General features: G+C 39.1%; 1 protein-coding gene across 3 annotated transcripts; it reads right to left on the bottom strand.

Annotated features, from left to right (window-relative positions):
• Positions 1-27,019, bottom strand: LOC140745885 (deubiquitinase DESI2). Of its 3 annotated transcripts, none has more exons than XM_073077814.1 (9): positions 26,761-27,019; positions 26,102-26,235; positions 13,024-13,151; positions 8,023-8,175; positions 7,435-7,524; positions 6,835-6,886; positions 6,101-6,189; positions 4,179-5,354; positions 1-3,733 (listed from the first exon to the last, which is right to left on the bottom strand). In XM_073077814.1, the coding sequence occupies exons 1-8, from the start codon at positions 26,798-26,800 to the stop codon at positions 5,240-5,242; spliced, it is 801 nt and encodes a 266-aa protein (XP_072933915.1). In that variant the 5' UTR covers positions 26,801-27,019; the 3' UTR covers positions 1-3,733; positions 4,179-5,239. The 3 variants fall into 3 exon arrangements, with proteins under 3 accessions (XP_072933915.1, XP_072933918.1, XP_072933919.1); XM_073077817.1 differs by having other exon boundaries at positions 26,102-26,259; positions 26,761-27,017; XM_073077818.1 differs by lacking the exon at positions 26,102-26,235 and having other exon boundaries at positions 26,761-27,012.
• Positions 27,020-27,231: the final 212 nt, after the last annotated feature.

Here is a 27,231-nt window from a genome sequence, read left to right as displayed (position 1 = left end):
ATTTATGGATGGCCTCTATCGCGTAAGTGTATATTTTAATGTATAATTATTGCTAATTTATAGGCTTCAGTTTCATAGCAGACTTTTGTTGCAAAAATACGCAATTTAAAGATACTTCGCTATACAAAATGTGTTTTGGATATGACAATGGAGATGACAATATAAAAATGTGTTCCTATTTCAAAATTTTGGAATTAAAGCTAATCTAAACTAAATTTACAATAGCTAAGGAATTTAATATAGAAGGCTCCTTAGTTTCTTAATTCAAACTTGGTTTATTTGACAGATAAAAGCGCGCGAAGAGCTAAATTTATTACGATCATGTTCCACTAGATGAAGTAAACAAAAAGAAATATATCATTCCATTTTAAAATACATTCGTGTTGGTTAAAAAAACTGCACTTAATGACGTAATAGTAAGGAATTTTATTAGGTTTCACTTACAATTTCAAGCCAAACGCTGATAAATGACAAAAAATTGTGGAACGTTTATTAGACATCGCCGTCATATGCATTTCCATCTAATGGAACGTAATATTTTTCAGTCCATTTTTTAAATTAAACAATGGCACTCAAGACGACAAAACAGACTCAAAATAAAATGGACGTATTACTAAAATTAAATGTTGCCAAGCCAAGAGATCGATCTAGTTTATTGATGTGCAAAATTATTTCGTATATCCTTAACAATTTACACATTATCAATAACAGTATACAACTTACGAACAATTTCAACCGCTACTCTCATGGCACTTTTAAATCTTTACAGAAACACTTAGAAACGAGTTCATATTTTATATTTTAATCATTAAGAACCTATGTCCATTAAATATGGGCATAATTCGCGCACAGTTTTTATTTTGTTATTTTAATAAAGAAAGAATAATAACGATAAAACAGTAAGATAAAATAGAAACGTTTCATAATATACTGAAAAATAGGATAGAATAAATTTTAGAGAAAAAAATACAGGTATTACAAAAAATCTACATTCCACTTACTCGTAAACACCTTATTGACGGCAGTCATCTATACGACTGTGACCATTATGGTGCATACGTGGAACGTATCTGCCGCATAGACAATAGATTATGTAATTCTTTTATTTTGGCGCGAACTATGCCAAGATCTAAGAAAGTTAACGGACGGACCACTATATCTACGTATTTATAAGTATTTTAACTGTATTTTAACACATAAAAATAGTTATCCTTCGTAAAATTATAAATAAATAGGATATTATATCTGAAGACATAGTAATTTGTTAAAATTAAATTTCCTTTTTTATTATTACTAAGGGCAAAATAAATCGAAATATGGCCTTGGTGTTTCATTTTAAAAGTGTAGACATATCGCTAGATGGCGTTATTACCAATATCTACGGGATTAAATTGTGAAATGGATAATAATAGTAATGAATTAAAACGGTGGTATACATTTGAGAGGGGACTACAAGGATCAGTTGGGCCCTATAATACACATTGGTTTAAAAACAGATATTTAGCCAGAATGATGACATATCTGTTCACCTCTCACTCGTTCTGTATAATTTGTGAACGAGAAAAATATATATATAGATTTTTTCCATTTATCGTTATTTCAATCGCCCTCCCAATAAAGTAATTTATTTATAATTATTTAATATTTTCTCTAAAAAACCTAGTCCCGATAACAAAATCTACTTTAATATTTATATTATAATTATTAAATCTATTCGTTGTTATTTGATTATTATGTTTCATTTATAGTAAATGTTCATTTTTTTTTCAAATTTTATCTATTAAATATTAGGTCAATATTAATTTTTTAACGAAAAAGTATTCAAAATATTTTTAAAGAAAAAAATATACAATTGTTTTTGATTAATTAATTAAATTTGACTTATTTCCACAACACGATTTAATGTTCAAAATTATTAAGATCATAATTTTCCTTTAACAGAAAAAAATAACGAAAAATAATCAATATATTTTGTTGTAACGTTATAAAATATTTTATGTGTTATTTATGTATTTTTTATCAAAAGCGGCATGTAAAAATCTTCCCTCGAAAAACTGTAGCAGCAATATATGCAGAGAAAGAGAGAACGCATAACTAATCATATAGTACCGTCTCTTTCACTCCAAGGCACTGGTTTGGGTTCAAAACCCTATATTCACGTACAGCGACTCATCTATTGAAAGCTACAGTCGTTATATTTCACGAAAACGCGTAACGTTATAATATATTCGCTATTCGTTATAATATAACGTTAATTGAAAATAAAAATAGCGTGTTAGTGAAATATAACGACGTTATTTTAATTATTAGCTATGGGGTGACTATGGGAGCTACGATTGTTCGTTATTCGAAAGCGTTATTTAAAAAATCGCTTCAGTCTTATGCTAAAATTTATTTTGGTGTTTATTCATGTATTTTAATTTTCCATCTCCGTTATTACAAGGCGGTCAACACTCGAATCAATGTATAATAATCCTTATTATTAAAAAGGATTTACTACTTCGAAAAGTAGTTTTGATACTTCTAAAAGTAAATTTCATACCCATAGATCAGTAAAGATTACTCACTCCTAACATGAAAATGTAACCACATCCACCTTTCGTGTTTGAAAAATATGAAAAAAATGTAGTTTTAGAGCATTTACGAATGAAACGATATTTCTCCGCACTTTATCTTCGATTTCGTGGTTTTGCACCACTTAATTGCATATGTCGTCATTGTTCAATTACACCATGACATCCATTAAATGGCTGACACGTTTGTCAGCCGTTTAAGTAATTTAATGGCTTCCTTCAATTACAAGGCGGTGAGATATCTATACTTATCTATGTTCATACCATACAAAGTATCAATGTACGAGCTACTGCACGTACACGTGACGCCAATAATGCGTATTGGCAATTTTTCGTATGTAAGTGCACACATGTAGACATTTCATGCACACTCCCATAATTTCACAGTCATCATTTTTACATATTCTACTTAAATAAATTAGTGTTAAACCGACACTCATCGGGATTGGTTTTATTACGCTACCTTTCCCCCCAAAACTGTTATCTTAGTTCCTACTACGTAGTGAACGGTACAATCAATTTATTCATTAAAAATAATAGTGTTACAATAATGAAGAGTGTGATGACCACACTTATTTTACCACTCCGAACACCAAACAATCGTAGACCACCAATTATACTTAATATTGGGGCAATTCAAAAAACGTGCCACTAAAAGTAATTTTTCGGCATCGATCACTTATTATGAAATATATAAAAACCTTGCCATTTTACTAATAAAACGGTAATATAATTTACTATTTTTTTATCGCTCGTCTTAACACAACATTTAATTTAAATATTAATTCAGTCGACACTCAAAATGTGCATAAACGTTATTAATTATAACAAATTATTTATTTCGTGTTTTAAATTTTATTAGTAAAATGGCTTAGCAATATGGTGACAGTGAAAAGGCGATGGCTTTAAAAAGTAAAAAATGAATTTCTTTTTAAATATTCAATCACGCACAGATAAACATAAAAAGTCAGGTTTTATTTTAAAAATTTGAAAAGCAAAGGTATCCAAAGCCATTCTGCCTTCCCACTGTCCGAAGTACAGATAACAAATATAATCTTATGTCTAGATTCGACAATGCGCCAAACGGAGTGTCACCTAGTATTAAATTTACCTATTATTACGCACAGTTCGCCCTTTTCTGCGCTCACGTAGGGCCTCCCCTGTTAGAAAGAGAAAGAAAACAAGTTAATAAAATATTTTTGTCTATGGTTAGGAGAGCAGTTATATTCCTGACTGTATTATTCACATTCGCAAATTTAAACAAAGTAAATAACGTATAAAATATGTATAATTTAGATATACAGGGTAATTTCTCCAAATATGAATTCTCATATCTTTATAACCGTCCATTATTCGTTATGTACATCAAATATAACGTGATATAAAATAACGTTATAATTATAAAATATAACGTGAGAACATTAAATATAACGATATAAAATCTAACGTGATATAATAACGTTATAAAATGTAACGTGATATATAACGTTATAAAAAATAACGCTATATGGTACGTTACAACCTCGAGTGCCCCGCCAGCGACTGCTGCAGCGCGGGGGTCAGCCACTGCCTGCGTGACACACGTTACAACGTCACGCTACTCACGCTGCTAGTGCGGCAGGGCGGGCGCGGTGGGCGTGGCGGGCGAGGCGCGCGAGGCGGGCGACGCGGAGCGCGAGTGCCCCGCCAGCGACTGCTGCAGCGCGGGGGTCAGCCACTGCCTGCGTGACACACGTTACAACGTCACGCTACTCACGCTGCTAGTGCGGCAGGGCGGGCGCGGTGGGCGTGGCGGGCGAGGCGCGCGAGGCGGGCGACGCGGAGCGCGAGTGCCCCGCCAGCGACTGCTGCAGCGCGGGGGTCAGCCACTGCCTGCGTGACACACGTTACAACGTCACGCTACTCACGCTGCTAGTGCGGCAGGGCGGGCGCGGTGGGCGTGGCGGGCGAGGCGCGCGAGGCGGGCGACGCGGAGCGCGAGTGCCCCGCCAGCGACTGCTGCAGCGCGGGGGTCAGCCACTGCCTGCGTGACACACGTTACAACGTCACGCTACTCACGCTGCTAGTGCGGCAGGGCGGGCGCGGTGGGCGTGGCGGGCGAGGCGCGCGAGGCGGGCGACGCGGAGCGCGAGTGCCCCGCCAGCGACTGCTGCAGCGCGGGGGTCAGCCACTGCCTGCGTGACACACGTTACAACGTCACGCTACTCACGCTGCTAGTGCGGCAGGGCGGGCGCGGTGGGCGTGGCGGGCGAGGCGCGCGAGGCGGGCGACGCGGAGCGCGAGTGCCCCGCCAGCGACTGCTGCAGCGCGGGGGTCAGCCACTGCCTGCGTGACACACGTTACAACGTCACGCTACTCACGCTGCTAGTGCGGCAGGGCGGGCGCGGTGGGCGTGGCGGGCGAGGCGCGCGAGGCGGGCGACGCGGAGCGCGAGTGCCCCGCCAGCGACTGCTGCAGCGCGGGGGTCAGCCACTGCCTGCGTGACACACGTTACAACGTCACGCTACTCACGCTGCTAGTGCGGCAGGGCGGGCGCGGTGGGCGTGGCGGGCGAGGCGCGCGAGGCGGGCGACGCGGAGCGCGAGTGCCCCGCCAGCGACTGCTGCAGCGCGGGGGTCAGCCACTGCCTGCGTGACACACGTTACAACGTCACGCTACTCACGCTGCTAGTGCGGCAGGGCGGGCGCGGTGGGCGTGGCGGGCGAGGCGCGCGAGGCGGGCGACGCGGAGCGCGAGTGCCCCGCCAGCGACTGCTGCAGCGCCGCGGGCGTCAGCCACTCTCTATTGGGGACACAGGAATATTGTGGGTTTTAAGTCTTTTTTTAAGAGCATGCAGTCCACCCGATGGATGTCCCTGTAGTTCCGAGACTAGAATAGGTCTACGGTATTTCCCGACTGTCGTAAGAGAAGACTAAAAGGGAGCTTCTGGAGTTGCGGACAGCAAATGTGGGAGTTCGAACCGCCCAATCAGTGAACCGGCCGGATGTCGTCGGCCGGAATGGACGGCGACATGTGTGGTCGTATACCGTCGTACACACCAGACGATGTGGCGACCGTCATGCACAAGTGGGCGGAGCCCGACGGAGCAATGTGCTAAGAATACTCCGATTGCGTTCCTTTGGAAATGCCAGAATCCCCTACGCAGCGCCAAGAACGGCCACCAGGGGGATTTTAGTGCGGCAAGAGTCTCACATAACCCCGTGTCGCTCCCACGGCACCAAGTACGTTTCGAAGATTTCCCCTTCGTTAACAAAAAAAGAAAAGTCCACCTGATGGTAAGTGGCTACAGCCACCCATGTACATGCGGCCCATGGACCTGAGATCGGCCACAGATGCTCCGCTACTCCTGAGGACTAAGTAGGAATGCCTCGGAAAAGTATGTCTCCCTTACCACACCCTTCAAACCAGAACACAACAGCGCTTAACACTACTGCTATTATCCAGAAATAGGTATGGCGGTGGTGCCGCCGAAGTCGAACCAAAAAGGGTTCTACCACCTTCATAATAAGTATTTAATAGTAACGTACTTGGGCAGACAACGTTGCAGGAAGGGCACGCAGGAGCTGACGTACGCGAGGCGGTTCACCCAGGCGGGGATGTCGCGCGAACACAGCGCCTACACAAATGTTACAAACATTGAAGAAAGAAAAATACAAATACTTCATATAACGAGATTATAATACACAGTGTAGTCCGCGCAAAACTACTAGTCCACTCTGAAGTTGTTGCGAGCTGGTCTCATACAATTTGCTATGGCGATGCGATTCATTTCTATATTCAGAGCGTACTAGCAGTTTTGCGCGGTCTATACTATTGCCAGTAAACAGAATAAATAAATAATCTGTACGGTTATAATAGATAATATAACAATTCAGAAAAATGCATCAAATAATTCCAAGAGCGAAACAATTTAACGAAACATTTTTTTGTTTACAATAAATAAATTTATTAAAAAAAAAATATAAATTTGTAATCGACTGGTTTGCAATTCAGTTACTGAAATATTTTTTCTACGTTGCTTATCATATCAATACTAAAAAATTAACTTATATTGCCATAACAACTAAGAATTATTGTTTCTAAGCTTAAATATTCATTTTATTAACTGTTTAATACTTTAAAGTTTTTTCACACTAAATATTTTTAATTTGAAAAAATGAATAAACTATAAATAATTTTATCCCGACTGAAAAATTAAATATTGTATCCGTAAGCTAGAATTAACTCTAAATAAATATGGGAAATATTATTACATAATTACCAAACAAAAGGCGGATGTGAAGTGGTTGCAATTGTTGTTCATTAAATGGTACCTGAAACATAAAAATAAATTAATATATTACATATATTTACCACAAGGCTTAATATAAAGAAGAGTTAATATTTGTTTGTTGCTATTTCTTGGTTTTTAGGGTCACGTACCCAAAGGGTTTTGGAAAAAGGAGATCTCACTATGGGCTAGCCGCTAGGTGATCATACCAGCGGGGCGGTCGTGCTCCGACAGACTCAGTTCGGACATTGTATATGGACGGGATGTTGAGAAAACTTCGATAGCGTGATTCAGAATACTCGTGGCGCCATCTCTTGACGAGTAGCGGGAAGTCGCCACACGGTAAAAACAGGTATCCCTATAGCTAATCTCCGCTGTCTGTCCGTCGGTCTTGAAACTTCTTCATTGCCATGACCGTGCACTTGAAATTTCTCTTCATTGCCATAGTAGTCAGGTTCAATATTGGATTGGATTAGTATATTTGCATCAGAAAGTCTTTGCTAAAGGATAGGGTATTCGGGGGCTTCGGACGAGCCATCCTTACATATTTTAGTTTGAATCTACATTATATGACAACTTGTATACACATACCTGTCACCTCGGAACTGTTTCCCTAACTCTGTGACCAGCCGCCGCACCTCCTCTTCGCTGAAGTCCGTATAGCCTATATGTACGCTTTGTCTGAAAATCACAAAAAATACATATTATAACTAATTTCACGGGTAAAACAAGTTAAAATTTATTAATGCTAATTTTCGACACTGTTAAAGATACCAAGCATATTCATTCAATTACTCATCCATTCGCATACTCATCCATTCGCAAGCAACAAGCACACAAGCGCAAATTTGTGGCTCATACTCGCTAGTACCTAAACTTGCTTATTCTCAAACACTCATTAGTAATTCATATACTCATATTCAAACACTTATACGCTAAAACTACACATACATTCACGTGCACCGGATCGAATCTCTGACCCGTTCACATACACATTCAGTCACTAACTTTTTATTCATTTATGGAAACATGTACGCATATCCACTCACACATGCACGGATGCCGACGCATACGCAAGGACTTTCACACACACACGCACACACACACAAACACGCGCACACACAAACACGCACACACACACAAACACGCACACACACACACACGCACGCACACGCTCACCGGAAGCGGAACTGCTCGCCGAGCTCGCGCTCGTCGCGCGGCGTGATCTCGAACACGCCGGTGAACGCGTACGGGTGGCCGCCGTACGCCCACTCCGAGCCGTGCACCTGCACGCCGCTGTGGAACACGCCCACGCCCGCGCCCGCTGTGTACCTGCGTGACAAATATTGGGAGTGGTCAGCAACTCTGTATGAGGGTGGTAGGTCTGTTGCGACTCCCCGCTACTTGGCAAGAGATGGCGCCACAAGATCCAAATCACGCTATCGAAGTTTTCTAAGCATCCTTCTTATATACAAGCTTCGAACTGAGATAGTCGGAGCACGGCTGCTCCCCTAGCCCGGCGGGAGATCTGCCTTGGCCAAGGTGGACTCTTTCTCTTCTCTTGACGAGTTTTTTTTTATAATATAGGAGTAGCAGACAAACATGCAGGCCACCTGATGGTAAGTGGCTACTGCCGCCCATGGACATCTGTAATCAACCCCAGATAGGATTAGATATTTCCTCCTGAGGTCGGCCACAGATGTACCCCTGAGGACTAAGTTGGAACGCCTCGGAAAACTATGTCTCCCTTACCACACCCTTCAAAACGGAACACAGCAGCGTCTAGCACTGCTGTTATTAGGCAGAAGTAGGTGTGATGGTGGTGCCGCTATAGTCGAACCACAAAGGGTTCTACCGCCTTCGATAAACTCTGTATGAGGGTGGTACAACTGTGGCGACTTCCTACTACTTGGCAAGAGATGGCGCCACAAATATTCTAAATCACGCTATCGAAGTTTTTTAAGCATCTTTCTTATGTACAAGCTTCGAACCGAGATAGTCGGAGCACGGCTGCTCCCCTAGCCCGGCGGGAGATCTGTCTTGGCCAAGGTGGACTCGTGGCGCCATCTCTTGACGAGTTTTTTTTTCTTTTTTTATAATATAAGAATAGCAGACAAACATGCAGGCCACCTGATGGTAAGTGGCTACTGCCGCCCATGGATATCTGTAATGAACCCCAGATAGAATTAGATATTTCTACCTGAGATCGGCCACAGATATACCCCTGAGGACTAAGTTGGAACGCCTCGAAAAAGTATGTCTCCCTTACCACACCCTTCAAAACGGAACACAGCAGCGCCTAACACTGCTGTTATTAGGCAGAAGTAGGTGTGATGGTGGTGCCGCTATAGTCGAACCACAAAGGCTTTTACCACCTTTGATAAACTCTGTATGAAGGTGGTAGAACTGTGGCGACTTCCCGCTACTTGGCAAGAGATGGCGCCACGAGTATTCTAAATCACGTTATCGAAGTTTTCTAAACATCTTGCTTATATACAAGCTCTGAACTGAGACAGTCGGAGCACTATGCTCCCCGGGCATGATCACCTAGCCCGACGGGAGATCTCCCTTTGCCAAGGTGGACTCGTGTGAAGTGTGAAGTCGCCACAAAACCTGTGGTTCGACTCCGGCGGCACCGCCGTCCCGCCTATTTGTGCCTAACAAAAGCTGTATTAAGCGCTGCTATGTTCTGGTATGAGGAAAAACATACTTTTCAGAGTCAGTCTAGCTTAGTCGTCAAAGTTTTCGGCGCATCAGTGCCCGACCTTGATTACAGATTTCCATGAGCGGCAGAAGCTTCTCACCATCGCATGAACTGCATGCTTGCCGTTTCAGTATTATTTAAAAATGATGGATCCTCACTCTAGATCAAGAAGATATTTCAAACTCTTTAAAAACCCAGACATATGAAACCTAAACAAAAGCAAAATCACGAACCCAGAGATTTCCACAATAGTTAATCATTATCCATCGCAATTATTATCAAGGCTCGTATTATCGTCGCGACGACTTATCGGTGTGATATCGATTCGTATTGGCATTGACTCCGATATTGAACTGTTGTCTACAAGGATTTGTTAATGATACCAATGTATTATTCAGACACGTGTCTTTCTAGCGGTCAATGGTCTCTATTTTGGGTTATTGATTTCATATTAGTAAAGATATGGGCGTATTCAGCTTTTAGTCTTAAGCAGTGGTCTCCAACGTCGTCTAAATCGGTATATTCGTACCCAAACTCACCGATACCGATATGACAAAAAAGTAACATTCAATTTTGGTGATCTTTTTATTCTAGACATACCTATAATTGATAGATTGTTTAATGTTTCGACCTGATGAGCTTTTCGATGATTGTGGACTATTTATCTATTTAGTAAACTGACTTCTTCCCGGAGATGTTTTAATTTGTTCACAATTTCTTAAAACTCGCCACTCTATATCAAAAATCGGTAAAAAAATCAGAATAATTTAGATTATCTGAAATAGTGGAAAAATCAATACATTTCGACACGGCATAGGACAGGGCAAATATCGATAGAAATACCGAAAAATCGGTAGGTTCGAAACCACTGGTGGTCTTAAGGGCAGTGAATCAGGATTTTCTGGTTCGAAAGAAAGGTAACAAAATAACTTTTGTCGGTAGTCAATTATTGGAAAATCTAAATTCTTTAAATGGGAAATATTTTCAAGGGCACGCGAATTCTACAAATACACATTTGGTCGGCGCAGTGGACTAATCCTTCTTATTCTGAGAGGAGACCCGTGTCCAGCAGTGGGATATTAATGTGTTGACGACGAAACTTTTCATATTCGTCACATCTATTTATGCCTAATAACAGCAGTGTTAAGCGCTGTTGTTTCGGTTTATGACATACTTATCCAGGGCGTTCCAACTTAGTTTGCGTATTAACGCATTTGTAACCAATCTCTAGTATGAACCTAATCTTCTCGAGGGTTGATTACAGATGTCAATGGACAGTAGCCATTTACCATGAGCGGATGGCATGCTTGTTTCCTATTTCACGACAAGAAAAATGCAACTCCTATTTTTAACCCCTAGCATAAAAACGTGTGTTATGTTTTACAATCCCTACAGAAACATGTAACACTGCCCACAATTGCCATTAGCGTTGGCGGCGGCCACTTAGCGCCGGTATCGCGTTACCTCACAAAAGGTATTGTTCGTAAGGGCCTTTCAACGTACAACGGGTTTAAGGAACCAGTACGTGATACAATACGAGCTCAAAGACCTGAAAGGGAATGTCGCGTTAAAGACGTTTTTGCTGACTCGTTTGATATGACGTATACTGGCATCGTTCTACTGGATGTTACACTAAAATAGATAGATTGTAGGTAGGATCTGATTATACTCGGGCCATATATTATGACAAGAAACTCTTTATAAACGCCACGTACGCGACTATCCTAAAATTGACCAACAGTTGCATGTCGCGGGTTGTGTTCGCGTGCCGCAAATACCATCAACACTGAAACATGAAACAAGCTATCCGAGACTAGATGCTTTTCCTGTCACGCGTGTTTACGACCGCACGCCCATCCCCACCACATGCGTGCCGTTTGCATCTTATCGTTTCATACGCACACAGTCACCGAGGATATTGCAGCAAGTTAATTAATGTGTCTGTTTACGCGCCAATGCGTGTTTCGCCCGTACTACTTGCATCTTATCATTCAATGCACACACGACTCACGAGAAGTATCTAGCGTGAAAAGGGAGGACGTGTTTAGGGCGTGCGTAACACGCGTAACAGGAAAAGCGCCCTTAGTCTCAAATCGCACGATGCGATCGCGGGCATGTCCCAGTATTATGTAGAGGTCGAGTATAACAAAAGCTCTCAGTCAGATGTTCCACGGCGAAGGCCGCTTCAGTTGTTCATAGATCCGCTCATTGAATACAAACCGCAGGTTCCTCGGTGTTCCTAAACATTACTTGCAGGTGGTGATCGTGGTAACTAGAAGCTCACTTACCAGTTGGTCCAATACATGTCGTACGCGTTGAGCACGACGGGCGCTTGGCCCGGCCGCGGCGTGGCAACAGCGACATGCACGACGGGAACATCGTGCAGATGCCGCACGACAAATTGAAAATAAAGCGGATTTATGTCGTGCATTACGGTCGTGTTAAAGATGTTTCAGTAGCACGTCGTAGCCGCGTACAATAATATCTTACTAAGCATTAACGAACTAATCAAGTATTGTGTATTAATGCACGTTAATCGTATGACGCGCACGATAAGCATGTCGTTTACCTGGTCTTTGTTGCAGCGTTGTTCCTAACGTCCAAAGCAGACATATCGTTTCTTTCATGTTGCGACTCACGACTGTGTTAATTAATGCTTACTCACCAGATAATTCAATGCATCTCGTTTACCTTGAGCTCAACTGTAGTTAACTTTGTAGTAAAGCTTAACGATTAAAGCTGCCATTTTTGTATCCTTTGGCGAGTCGCATGTCACAATTTCATTAATTAAACCTTACTCTAGTAATGTTTCTAAGCTCACTCACCAGTTGGTCCAGTACATGTCGTACACGTTGAGCACGACGGGCGCCTGGCCCGGCCGCGGCGCGGCAACAGCGACATGCACGACGGGAACATCGTGCAGATGCCGCACGACAAATTGAAAACAAAGCGGTCTTATGTCGCGCATTACGGTCGCGTTAATAATGCTGCAGTCGCACGTCGTAGCCGCATACAACAAAAACTTACTAAGCTTTAACCGATTTATCAAGTATTGTGTATTAATGCACGTTAATCGTATCACGCGCAGGATGAGCATGTCGTTTACCTGGGCTTTGTTTGTTGCAGCGTTGTTCTTAACGACTTTTTTATGTTGCGATTCACGGCTGTGTTAATTAAATGCTTAGAGCCGGTCCACACGGCGCGTTGCGTCAGCGTTGCGTCGACGTTGCGCTGTGGGTGCGTCGTTTTACATACTAATAATCATAGTGTTCACACGGTGCGCGCGTCGACGCACAGATGTCGTTTACGTTGAGCTTAACTGTAGTTTAGCCATAGAGTTAGATTTTTTTCGCTAGGCTTATATCTATGAGTTTAGCTTTATCATAAAGGGTAACGCGATTAAAGCTGCCATTTTTGTATCCTTTGGCACGTCGTATGTCACAATTGCATTCAGACCTTATTAGAAGTTCACTCACCAGTTGGTCCAGTACATGTCGTACACGTTGAGCACGACGGGCGCCTGGCCCGGCCGCGGCGCGCGCGGCTCGCTGCGGCGCGGCAACAGCGACATGCACGACGGGAACATCGTGCAGATGCCGCACGACTGTCGCACGACAAATTAATGCGTTACAATACAATATATATTGTTAGGTATATTGCAATGTTGTTATGGGATAATGTCTACAAATATATGTGTGAATAAATTATTAGTGCTAATCAAATGGCAATTTCTTAGCTTATAAACTTAGTTTCATTATTATTAATCAATCTTTTGCCTGCAAAAGATATAAAATTGACTATCTCTAATATGCAGAACTTGTCTAACGTCGTTTGGTAGGCAAATCATTGGATAGATTATTATTAACGAACGTTAGTCGAACTATATGAAATCAAAAACTTTACAAAATATTTTTTACTTTAATCGCCTGTCTCTGTAGACACTCATCGCCCTCAAGATTAATACGTAGTCCACCTAAGTGAAGTAATCATTACGTTACGTGTACATACCTACTAAGATTAGAGAGATTTTCTGAAACTATTACAGAAAGTTCAAAATTGGGGCCAAAAATATTAAAAATCTGTGACCGGAAGTGCGCTCAGGAGAAACTCCGAGAGAACACACACATAAAATATTTACATTGTGAATGTGACATGACGGATTTAAAAAATATACATATAGCGTGTGTAAAGGTGTATCCTATTATTTTTTTATGTAAGTGTTCAGTTCGTACTTCGTAGAGTTGGTTGATTAATGGTCGAAAATATATATTCTCATGTCATATAACTAAATTACTTTTTTTTTTTATTTAAAAAAAAACGCTTTCTACACTCACAGCCCCACACTAGGATTCCCTGTATCGTGGGTGCTATGGACACACACAGAGACAAATACACAAACACCCAAACCTAGAAACAGAAATCTAAATTCATCCTTTAGAAATCTGTCTGGCCGGGGATCGAACCCGGGACCCTCTGCGCGACAGACCGGCATGGCGACCGCTCCGCCGCGCGGGTCGTCAAACACCATAATTACACGGTACACCATAATTAAACCCGATCCTTTGAATTTTGTGTAAGGAGTTATATTTTGGAATGCCTGATAGTAATATTAGCATATGTTCGGATTTTGTTCAAATGAACAATTTTCTTCATAATTATGTATTTCTGGAGTAGGGCAATACATACAATACATACCTAATTAGGTAGGGAAAGATAGGCTACGTTTAAAGACGAACTTAAAAAGATCCGTCGCCTTTTCTTGTCACGCGTGTTTACGTTCGTGTGCGTGTCCCTCCCGTATGCGTGAATAAATCCGTTGTCCTCTCTTTGAGTCTTGCAAGTGTTGTACATGACAGAAAAATATATATAAACGATAAGGTGCGAGTAGCACGCATGTGGACCAGAAACGCATGTCGACACAAACCCGCGTGTCAGGAAAAGTCTTTAAGGGATTTTGTAAATGTTAGATGATTTTTAATGGTTGTAACAACAATATGTAACATAATAATAGATGATGACGTTATATCCTCATGTGAAGTAAGTCATTACATTTAAGGGTGTGTAAAGATTAATTAGGCCGTGAACCCCAGTTTGTCCAGGTAGTTCTTTTGAAAGCAAAAACTCTCGATTATGAAATTTACAGTATAAAATATTATCTACTGATAACAATTATCAATCACTTCATTAAGTGGGATACCCGTGACGCAATCAGCAGTTGTCAATCACAGTAATGTAATTTTGACATGCGTCAGCAAAGAACCCAAAAAACAACGTCACTCAAAAGTAGAAAAACCTATGAAACGGCAAGTGTACGTGAAAAGAAGGTATATACAATTATAAAGAGATCAGTGACACACACACGCACATAAGAAATATATATATATAAAGATATATAAAGATATATTTATTTCTTATGTGCGTGTGTGTGTCACTGAACTCCTCCTAAACGACTGGACTGATTTTGATGAAATTTGTTGTGTGTGTTCAAGGGGACTTGAGAATGGTTTAGATTCACAATTTAGTCCGTGGGAAAAGGTCTTTTAATTAATTTTTAATTCGTAAGTAGTTATAGAATCGGAAACTATGCATTTGATCAATTGACGATCTTTAGCAAAGTTGTCGTCCAAGAGCCCACGAGGGTTTGGGAGTTGGTAAGACCAATTTTCGACAGATGGCACCACTGTCATTCCAATGGAGGTACAAATTTTCCGTTTTATGTATGTCATATTATTTCTTTAAAATGCGGGCGAAGCCGCGGGCACCACTAGTATTTATATAAATCTTTAGGAATATAGCTAAACGGAGCCGATATCGACACAAATACTCGTAGTATTGATATAAATATTTGCGGTTTGAACACATATGTATGTTGTTATTGAGTTCTCATATCGGTGCCGGTAGTCTAGGTATGAGGAATTGAAATATAATCCTATAATCGCGTTGCCCATTCACGTGTGGATAAGGTTAAAGAAATATTGATCGGATGATCGATATGTAAGTAATCGTAGTTACCTTGAATCACACCATTATTTATGTCTTTGGAGGAAGCAAGTAAACAGTAAAGAGACATTGGCGGATTCATTTTGAAGGCGATAGAACCCTCTGTGGTTCAACTCCGACGGCACTACCGCCACGCCTATTTCAGCCTAATAACAGTGTTAAGCGCTGCTGTGTTATGGTTCGGATAGTGTGTTAAGGGAGACATTTTTTTCCGAGGCATTCCAGCTTAGTCCTCAGGGATAGCGGCGCTTCTGTGGCCGACCTCAGGTAGGAATATCTCATCCTATCTGAGGTTGATTATATATGTCAATAAGCGGCAGTACCCACTTAATATCATATGAACTGCATGCTCGTCTGTTACTCCTATATTATAAAAAATATATTTTAGACAAGCATATTTCATATTAGTTTCATAGATGTAATACGAAGGAATAAATAGGTACAGTTGCCTCTGCTAAATATACAACTTACCCCGTCCCATCCGTTACAACGTCCGTAGTATGCAAATCACATTGTTATGACCCTCGTAAGGCTAAATGTGTGGTAATTCAAAGATACCACTTCATAAATTTCTATATGAATTATTTCTTAACAATCTTTCCATAATCAACAGCATAAACTAACATAGAACTTCCAAAGATTGAGCGCTAGCTTAATGCAAATAGACCTTCAAAGCCGGCGATGCATTGCGACTCCTCTGATGTTGCAAATGTACATACGTTTTTTACTACTTTACATCAGATAGCCTTATCGTTAGGTTTAAGAAAAAAATGTGAAAATGATTAACAATTTACCAAAATAGTAAAATAATGCGACAGAATGCGTATATCATTAGCTACTGGTAAATTAGTAATTTGAAGGTGGTAGAACCCTTTGTGGTTCGACTCCGGCGGCACCACCGCCACACCTATTTCTACCTAATAACAGCAGTGTTAAGCGCTGCTGTGTTCCGGTTTGAAGGGTGTGGTAAGGGAGACAGACTTTTCCGAGGCGTTCCAGCTTAGTCCTCAGGGGTAGCGGCGCATCTGTGGCCGACCTCAGGAAGGAATATCTGATCCTATCTGGGTTCATTACAGATGTCCATGGGCGGCAGTAGCCACTTACCTTAGGTGGACTGCATGCTCGTCTGCTACTCTTATATTAAAAAAAAAAAAAAAAAAGTCTACATACAAATTTCCAGATAAGTTTTGTCTGTTTGTAAGCTAATAATAGCAAACTACGATAATGACAACTCGCTTACATCCGTAAACGAAGATCTCTACGTATTCATATATTTTATGTATGCAATTTCAAAATATTTTTCAGACTTTTGAGAGACCTTTGAGAGATCAATGTGCCATTGGACAGACTTGGGTTGATAATCAAAAACATGTCATAGCAATCTGTAGTAGGTATGCCTTTAGACCTTGTAGGGACACAAAAGATTCTACGAATCAAGTGCAATGTGCATGGCAAGCAATGGCGATCGTATTCGCTTGGTTCGTGGGAACGCTGTGTTACTAGTCTGCTCCCCGCCCCCCGAAACAAATACCTGTGTCTTGGGTGGCTAAATAAATGTGATCAAAATTCAACATCTTTAATTTAAATTCAACTAAGTACTCCTAATTTCAACTCATATAATATTGGCCTACAACCTTATCACTGTGAGAAAAGATCCACGCCCAGCAATACCACGGAAATGAGTTCAGAATTAGATGAATTTCTCTTCTCACTGTAAAAGAAGAACCGCACTCTGTAGTATGACAGATGGGTTGATGATGAGCATTTTGTAACATGGTGGACTCTGGGTTAACTCTTCTCCTTTTGAGAGGAGACCCGTGCCCAGTAGTAGGACAAAAATGGCTTGATCAACAAAATTTTGCCCCAGTCATCGATTGGTGATCTCCCGAATAATTTCGCAGGAGGGTTGTAATGTAATATCTTAGTCCTAGATTTATTGGATGAGATATATTGATGCTAGAAGCCTACACATACATTTTTAACTAATAATATTCTGACACACTTGTATGAAAACGGCGTTATATTTTCATCTGTCTGTTCCGTGCCAACCTCTTGAGAACTCAAGTACTTTGAACTTTCGTTACTAATTAAAACTAAGGGGTTTTGAACCTACGAATACTTATTCTCATTGCAACTCCGGTAGCACATTGGTCATCATATCCACCTTACATCTAGATCGCATCGAACCTGATTCAGATTTCTTTTCTTTTGGTTCTGGTTCGATCCCGGTAAGTTTCTAATTTATAAATTTTGATTTTTGGTCCGGGACTGGGTGTCTTGTTTGTGGAGCTAAGACTGCAGAAAGTTAGTTATTTAGAAAATACTTATAATATTAAAATATTAGGAAAACTGAAAAGTACTAAAACGAATCAAAACGAGCTAAAACCCTTTTATTTAAAGAAATTTAAATGACGATGAACAAAATAATTTTAAATTGAATTATTTCCGTTATTTTCTAACAGTAGCAAAAAGTGTTACAAAATGATTACTTTTCGGTTAACCTAATAACGATAATACAGTGAAGAGCGGCTGGCCAAGCTGTCACTATACCGGTCTGATACACAGATTGTTCCGGGTTCAATTCCCGGTCAGACAGATACCTAAATAATAACTTTAAAGTTTAGACATCTACTCTGGGTCTGGGTGTTTATGTATTCGTTTATGTGTGTGTACATGGCATTCATGACACGGAATCCTAGTGTGCGGTAGTGAGCGTAGAAAGCGATTATTACAACCATTTTAAAAATAAAATAATAATAGCCAGCTATTAATCAACTACCAATATAAATAAATAAATAAATATTAACTAGAGCACTGCTTTTCAAAGGCGTACCTACGTAACTCCATATGTTGCAATTAGTATGGTACTTGTTCAACGCTATGCACATTGTATTACAGAACCGATTAATAAGGTCATTGTTAACGTACTCTCGTTAAAACTTTGTAGTTCACGGCAACATATTACCTGTATAATTTTAATCGAAACATTAAAAATGGTGGCATTTCTATTTTAATCGCGCCGGTTTAAAACGCTCATTGGTACAAATCAAGTTTAAAAGTTCGCAATTTGTGAAACTTTGGTAGGCAAAAATTGATTAAGATTTATAATTATTTATTACTAACAAGCGTTCAGGCTCCAGCAGGCATGTTATGAGTCAAATTTTAGCAATTACATCATTTGCATCTATACTTCACGATTTGGTGACCCACTGCGTTCGGGATATCGAAAACGCGTGTTTTAACGACTTTTTGCACAATGTTTTTGTAACTGACTGTCACGACAGATGTTTTTACCAATAGCGGAGGGTAATGTTTGCCAAGCACAAGTACGAGTATAGTTCGCGCCAAACTGCTAGTCCCCTCTGAAGTTGTTGCGAGCAGGTGTACCTAGTCATACAATTTTCTATGGCGACGCAATTCATTTCTATATTCAGAACGGACTAGTAGTTTTACGCGGACCATACCTATATAAATATATTGCATATTCTTTGTCACGCCCTGCAGCCCAAGCTTGACAGAACTTGAACTTATCGGGTGTCGTTAGATACGTCTTAATCGCGTTTCCCAACCTGTGGTCCGCGGACCCCTGGGGGTACGCGAGTATATGTATGGGGGTCCGCGGTGTCATCTCAGGACCGTATATAAATCGCTCATTAAATGCAAAAGGGCCGCTTTACTGCTTTTTTCAACTACATACCTATGTGAAAAGGCATTCTCTACTCTTATTTATACAAAAAACAAATACAGAAACAGATTACAAGTAGAATCTGATTTGAAATTACAGCTTAGTTGGAACATCAACCCGAATATCTCTGATTTAGTTGCAAAAAATAAACATTTATAATTATCTTCTGTATTTGTTTTTGGAGTATACTCCTTAAGAAACGATTTGAGTTATAAGGCCCGGTACGGAAATTTTATGAGGAGTAAAATCAAGTGTAACACGAAAAGTTGAGGCGTAACGTAGAAAGAGACAAACATATTTCTGTAGGATTGAAAGTGTAAAAGAATGAGATGGAATACATTACACAGCGTATCTCATTCTCGGGGTCTCCTCTTTGCGCGATACTTCGTAGTCTCACTGTATAGTTCACTACCTCCAGTCTGTGAGTTGAATGTGTGCGTATGTTTGTACGTGTGTGTTGCGCGCCTGCGTATTACGATAATTACAGTATTTAAGAATGATATTATAATTCAAAGTGAAAGAAATCAATCATCCTAAAATTGGATTTGTATAAATTGAACACAATTATTATTATTATTATTATTTATATTATTTTGTAACATACTTTATGTAATACGCATTATTGAAGTAATATAAATAATCCGAATAATTACAGATATATGTTTGTTTCTCTTATCATTTTAGCAGATGCGTTCATTTAGGTACCCTTTTTTTCTATTCGATATATATCATAATTATCGTTCGTAAGGAGTAAACTCCAATCGTGCGTCGTAGCTGACACACACACACTTTTTTTTTGTACCTGTAATAACTTATATAAATACCTAATAAATTTTTTTGCTCTTTATTTTATTAAGGGGTCCGTGAAAACTGTGCTTTATTTCCTAAGGGTCCGTGGACTAAAAAAGGCTGGGAAACGCTGGTCTAAATCATCGTACCTAACGTAGATAATATTCTTAAGCGGTTGCGATTTTTATATTGTAACGAAAAGAGACATGCTAGAGTTCTAAGGGTCTTCGCAGAAATGCTACTTTTCGCTTTTTCACTTGAACTTTTTACATTTATATTAAGCATAAACGGTTAATTAGTCAATCCAACTTCCCACGGTATTAAGAATTAATTAATAAAGTTTTAATACTATAATTGTATATGTACCTACTAATACTGGGTTGGTAACCTTATAATTACAAAGTTATGAAACCTTGATTTTAAATGAGTCCTACAGTAATCCTCTTTAGCCGTTTTTTGTAGATCAGAGTTTCTCAAACTTTAATTCAACGTACCTCTAATTAACTTTGCAAATATCGCGGACATACATTTCGGTCGAATACATAACCTCATTTTTTTGAAGTCTGTTATAAATGAGCTATAGATAAAACAGAATAAAGTGTCATTAAAAAGCAATATAGTTATAAACAGCCTAAGAAATGTGTGTTTTAAAGGTTTTTTTAATTGATGAAAATTGGGCCGATATTACAAGTAAATTTGCTTTGACTTGTTTACCTAAATCGCCCTCCTGGGATTAACAGGCGTGTAACCCCGGGAACACAGGGGGTACGAGTGCCCCACTTTGAGAAACTCAGTCCAAGACGTTTTGTAACGTTAAGCTAAGACTAGCACCGCTAATACGATAAGGCGTAGTCGGGCTTAGTGCACATTAATGTACTAGTTGTGCCTCGTGGTTTAACCCGCGTTTAAAAGTAATGTATCATAAGAATAGTAGCGTTTGTCCACCTCATGGTAAGTGGCTACTGCCACCCATGGACATCTGTAATCCACCCCAGATAAGATTAGATATTCCTTCCTGAGGTCGGCCACAGATGCGCCGCTACCCTTGAGGACTAAGCTGGAACGCCTCGGAAAAGTATGTCTCGCTTACCACGCCCTTCAAACCAGAACACAGCAGCGTTCAACACTGCTGTTATGAGGCAGAAATAGGTGTGGCGGTGGTGCCACCACAAAGGGTTCTACCACCGTCAAATGCTATTCTTAATATACACACAGAAGGGGCTTAAAAACGACTCAGTGTGTTTCGCTCTACCGGTAGACATTTGTTAAAATGCCTAACATAAAAACCTAGTTTGACGAGGAACTACCTTGAAATTCCGTTAACAACACCATAACATTCTTGCAAGCATTTCATCGACCTCAAAACAGTTTAGTGCTTACTACGAATAGGGCTGCCACGTTCAAGAAAAGTATACCTGGATTTTGCATTATTCTTAATCAGACGTTTGATCCTCTGAGCCAGATACTTTTTACAAAATTTAACGTATTTTATAAACTGGACATTTGCATTTTTTTTTAAATTAATAACAAATGAAGTAAAAGTAGTAAACGTGCAATCAGCACGATTATAAGTCATAATAAATCCAAATATATAGTTCTACCTAGATCAGGGAAACATACTATGTGAGGACTAAATTAGAATGTCGCATTCCACACCGGAAAAGAACATGTCTCTCTTTTTTTTTCAAAGGTATACCTAACGATAAGGCAGACGGGCTACCTGGTGGAAAGCAGTCACCGTCAACTACGGACATTTGCTAGAGGAGTCGCCAAAGCATCACCAGTTTTGAAGGAGGGCTTTTTTTGCACCCCTCTTGAAGAGCCTCTTGCAAAAGCGCTCCTCTCTTTCCTATATCTATTTTTAAAAACAAAAACACTTAAGAAAGAGTGCCAGCATAGTCAAACAAGGCGCCTTTAAATTACTTTCATTAATATTTGACACAAAGACACATGACTACTTTAAAACCAAGCGTGTGTCACCCCTATCCTCGAAGGCCACAGGTGTCAGCATTCGTTTTGTTGCGACCTCAAGCTACTTAGCATTCAAAATCTGACTTGTAAATCTGTCCTTGGAGAAACTACTAATACAGTGCTTAAGTTGTTCTTGTAAAGGACATGGATTTATTATAAAAAAGTTACCTTACACATAAACCTGTAAATTTTGAGCTCTTAAAAAAGTTTTCAAAGGTATGTGAAGTCTACCAATACTTGGCCAGCGCGGTGGACTATAGCCTAATCCATCTCATTTTAAAAGGAGACCAGTGTCCAGCAGTGGGCCAGGAATGGATTGGTGAAGATGATGATGATGAAATTTTTAGCCTTGCATTGAAAATATTCGCAAAGATATAGAAATAGAAATATAATATTTAAGGTGGTAGATTCTTCCGTGGTTCGACTAGGAAGGCATCACCGTCATGCCTATTTTGCCTTATAACAACTGTGTTAAGCGCTGCTGAAAGTATAGTTAGTAAGTAAGAGAGAGATCGCATAGCGTAGCATATCGACTATTGCTATTTTGAGAAGACCCGACTCTATTTTGGAGTTAATACAGATGTCTACGGACGACAGTGGCCATTTAGAATCAGATGGACTGTATGCTCGTTGGTTACCTTTATTTTATATCAAAATAAAATATATATTCTCCTACAGGGGTTCTTAAAAAAATATGACGTCATAATAATGTTTATGTAAAGTGCATATTCATATTCCCCGAATAATTATAAAGTGGTAGAACCCTTTGTGGTTCGACTCCGGCGGCACCACCGCCACACCTATTTCTACCTAATAATAGCAGTGTTAGGCGCTGCTGTGTTTTGAAGGTCGGTTTTGAAGGGTGTGGTAAGGGAGACAGACTTTTCCGAGGCGTTCTAGCTTAGTCCTCAGGGGTAGCGGCGCATCTGTGGCCGACCTGTGGCATATATAGGACCGATTAATAATTGTTAGTCTAGAATAGATTACTCTTTTCGTAAAACTTAATTAAACGGGAACTTGATCACAATAACTTAGTTATTACTTATTATTATTTTCCTCCTATTGTTTATAAATGCATTCTTAGAACTTATCAAACATGCAATTCGTCCTCGCAATTATTACAAAACCGGAACATATAATTAGGAAATAGGTATTGTAGAATTAATTTCCGATCAAATTAATTGAATCGAAGGGGAATATTTTGGATGAAAAGTTTAACATTTAACTTTGTACATCCATAAGAGATGGCGCCACAGGTAATCTAAATCCTGCAATGAAAGTTTTTTAAGGTTCGCGTTAAGCAAATTCTGAACTAACACAAACGGATCTAATTAAAATAATTGCAAATGACCTGCGTGTTTTGAACCAAAATTGGTAAATAACCTAGGCACTTCAAGGATCAACTTTTTCACGAATTACGGAAGAATTCGGAAGCCGTAGGATACTTCGTGCTTCTAAGCCCATTATTTGTTAATAATTGATTGATCAGTATCAATCTTAACCAATTTTTACCAAGTTCGTAATTTGACTCTAATCGCTTAACATGTCAAATTTCGAAATTATGTAGGTAAATAGTAATTGGGCATTAGAAGGCGTGATAAAAGACCTTAAATACCCTTACTTACCCCTTCAATCTTGCGGGAAGTTACCTTTTAGCAAATACGTGATCATTATAAAAAGTTGACAGAACTAGTTATATAAAAAAATAATCACCGTTAAATTAAATTGAAATAAATATCGTGAGATAATGTCTCCTATATAATTATGACGTAACAATACAACTACTGCAAAATCTTTATATTATTTCTACACTTAGATAGTCAATGTAAAAGACCTTATGTAGATTTTATTTGTATGGGACTGAATATTTTTATGTTATGAAGGTGATATTAAAAAATCGGTCAAGTGCAAGACGAAGTCGCACACGGGTTCCGTACCGTTTTAATTTATTTTTTACTTTCAGTATTTGTTATTGAACGCGACATTGAACGCGCTCATGGATCATTATCCGAACTGTGATGTGCTTGCTGATGACTGGAAGCTGATCATGTCTGTATGCTTGTGTTCTGTGATTTGTCTGTATGTTAGATCTGTCTAGTTAGTGTAAGTGGCCTCGGCCGTTCTAATTAGATCAATAAAATAAATAAATTATCATAGCAACTATAGAAGTATTACATATTACTGTAAATAAACAGATTTCTTGTATGGGGACCGCGATTTATTTTTAACTTTGTTTTACTACATATTTGTTGTTAAAGCTTCAAATTTTAAGTGTTTATCTTATGGTTCAACAGATGAAGCCCTGTGACAGATGGACAGAGGGCGAAGGTTTCGTAATAGGGTGCCGTTTTTACCGTTTAGATACGGAACCCTAACAATTATTAGTTATAGTACATATTTGTTGTTAAAGCTTCAAATTTTACGTGTCTATCTTATGGTTCAACAGATAAAGCAAATATAAAGGTGACAGATTGACAGAGGGCGAAGTTTGAGGGTGGTAATGGGACAGACTTTTTCGAGGCGTTCCAGCTTAGTCCTCAGGGGTAGCGGCGCATCTGTGGTCGATCTCAGGTAGGAACATGTAATCCTATCTGGGGTTGATTACAAATGTCCATGGGCGACAGTAGCCACTTACCATCAGGTAGACTGCATGCTCGTCTGCTACTTCTCTATTATAAAAAAAAAGTTTTCGTAACAGGGTGCCGTTTTTACCCTTTGGATACAGAACCCTAACAATTATTTGCCATCATGTCATCACAACTCCTACATTATTCACTACATAACATGTGAAATGTCATATGTTTCTACTACGTCCGGTAGTACCTTGGCCCTGACCCACGTGTATAGTTACTACGCCAATCATGCGGAAATTGTGCCAATAATTAACTTTAATAGTTAATTAAGGTTATTTGGTCAATTGCTTGATGTTTCTGTTTGACCTTTATAATGCTTGTGTGTTATCAGGGTCTTGGGTTCCATTTCTGTCGAGACAGGTATCTTAATGATGGGTTGATAGCTATATTAAAAATAATGTGTTTGTTTACTTGTTCATATGATACTCTTAATACGCTACGATAGTAAATAATTGATTGTTTAGAAGTGTCAGCTATATAGAGGTTTTACTATGATTAAATGCATAAAGTGATGAAAAGATGTGTTGAAACTTGTATAAATAGATAGGCTCTAATGTTTGAGCCAAGAACTCCTTCTAACTGTTTTTTAAAAAGGCATATACACAGATATATATATATATTTAATGCAATACATTACATGTAAAATCACCTTTTAATAGAGTGGAGGGGTTAAGTCTTATTTTTACATTTTGTCATAATAGAAACCAATTATTACATAGATTCTCAGTAAGAAATAATGGCAACAAGTTTCAGTTAAAAAAAAATGTTTAAAACAACCCTGAAAATAGACTTACACAATAAAAATAAATATTTTACAATTACCTTCTTAGCAGGTTGTGTGATATAAATTTTCCTTTTCATTATATTTAACACACCAACAAACGTAACTACCACACAAATTCACTTTTATATCAAAACATGATTAACGAAATGCACACAACGAACTAACGACACTACATTTCTTAAACTAGTGACAGTCTATAAGCGATTGAAAGATCATTTTAATGTGTTGCAAAACAAAAGAACTTAATTGTCCGGGAAACCAACGTAACGAGAGCCCCGTTGTCTTGCTCATAGCAATATAATGATAAGATATAAGCGTGGGTACGAATTGGCTGGTGTCAATTACACACTATATAGTATTATCTGGTCACAAATCCGTTTAATCTTCAAAAAAGGTTTTTTATCAAACGTTAATAACCTGACCACTCTAACGTTGTTTACATTTTACAAGAGATTATGTTCTGTTTGCTTTCGTGATAGTGATACCCTCGTTACTCAAAGGTCCGTTATACCCACCTTGTTACACTACTCAACTAATGTTACACATACTATGATACATAAGACAAAAATGTAAAAAAAAAAAAAGAATTTTGAAAATCAAAAATGCACAGAACCGAAAAGTGTAAGTGCACAAAGTATTAAGTGCACACAACAGAAACTGTGCTAACTACTTAAAAAAATTGCTCATCTTACTAATGTCCGATTATCGTAGGGCTCCTCCTGCAAGATAGTGGGGGAGTTTATCAGGGGGTCCCGATCATCCCCCGGCCGGGCCTCTCGAACCCCCCGATCAGAGCGGTTACGGCAGGCATCACATCTCTTCATTTCTACACATACTTCTTAACTGTGGGCTGTCAATTTATCAGAATGCAATGTTTTTATCGTATGCATATCTGATTAAAAACAAATATAAAGCTTCAGTGTACCTAATAGCCCTTTTTATATATAATTATACATATATATCGTATATATAATACACTAACATTGTAAGTCCAGTGCTCACAAACAAACTTAATTAGTCTGATAATCTTAATACCTCATTATCACTGTCAATTAGCTGAGTTTCCTCCATCACTGATACTATTTGAGATAAAGAAAAGTTGAGTTAAAACAACTAACTATAAACTACGTTCGTCAACTAACTACTCCCATATAATTCATGGGGAACTCACTAAATAAAGTTAATCTAATCTATCATCAGGCATGACTTAAAACTCGATTGTATGCAAATAATACGACTGAACACTAACTAAAATAATGTCGATATCTCAACAACAATGCACGCATTACGAGAGCATGTGACCGAAAGTACTAACCAATACATAATACATAATTAAAAGCAGTTTACTCACTTCTGTATACTGTCCTTTCGAAATTGTAGGCGTATTCCATAGAAATTAACTTCACAATCAAATAAACAGCTCCATGGTTAACAGTGCACGCATTTAGACTTCAATTCAGTAATTATTTACACGATTTACACTTAAAAACGCCGTAATTAAAATTATGAACACAATGTGCTTACTTCCCCGCTGACAAATCTGACATTTTTAAATGGCAGTGCAGCTGCCATCAATCTTTTGTGATAAGAAATTTTAATTGGTACAGACGAAACTTAAGATTTTAATTAAATCAATAACACGTTATTAATTTTTGTTTTTGTGTCAGTAGCTCTTTTTTATTTTTCTAAGTATTTTTAATTGTCAAAAAATGATTAGACTATCAAACAGCTATATGCTTTATGCATATTTCAAATTAATATCGGAAAAATACAAATAAAATGCAAATTCTTCAAAATTTCATTTTTATTAATTTAAAAAAAA

Source organism: Epargyreus clarus, unplaced genomic scaffold (genome assembly GCF_041222505.1).
Source record: "Epargyreus clarus isolate Ecla_fem2 unplaced genomic scaffold, WU_Ecla_fem_2.2 ptg000011l, whole genome shotgun sequence".
Lineage (NCBI taxonomy): Eukaryota > Metazoa > Arthropoda > Insecta > Lepidoptera > Hesperiidae > Epargyreus > Epargyreus clarus.
Note: the sequence above shows the minus strand (reverse complement) of the source record. Positions and strands in the feature narration are given on the sequence as shown.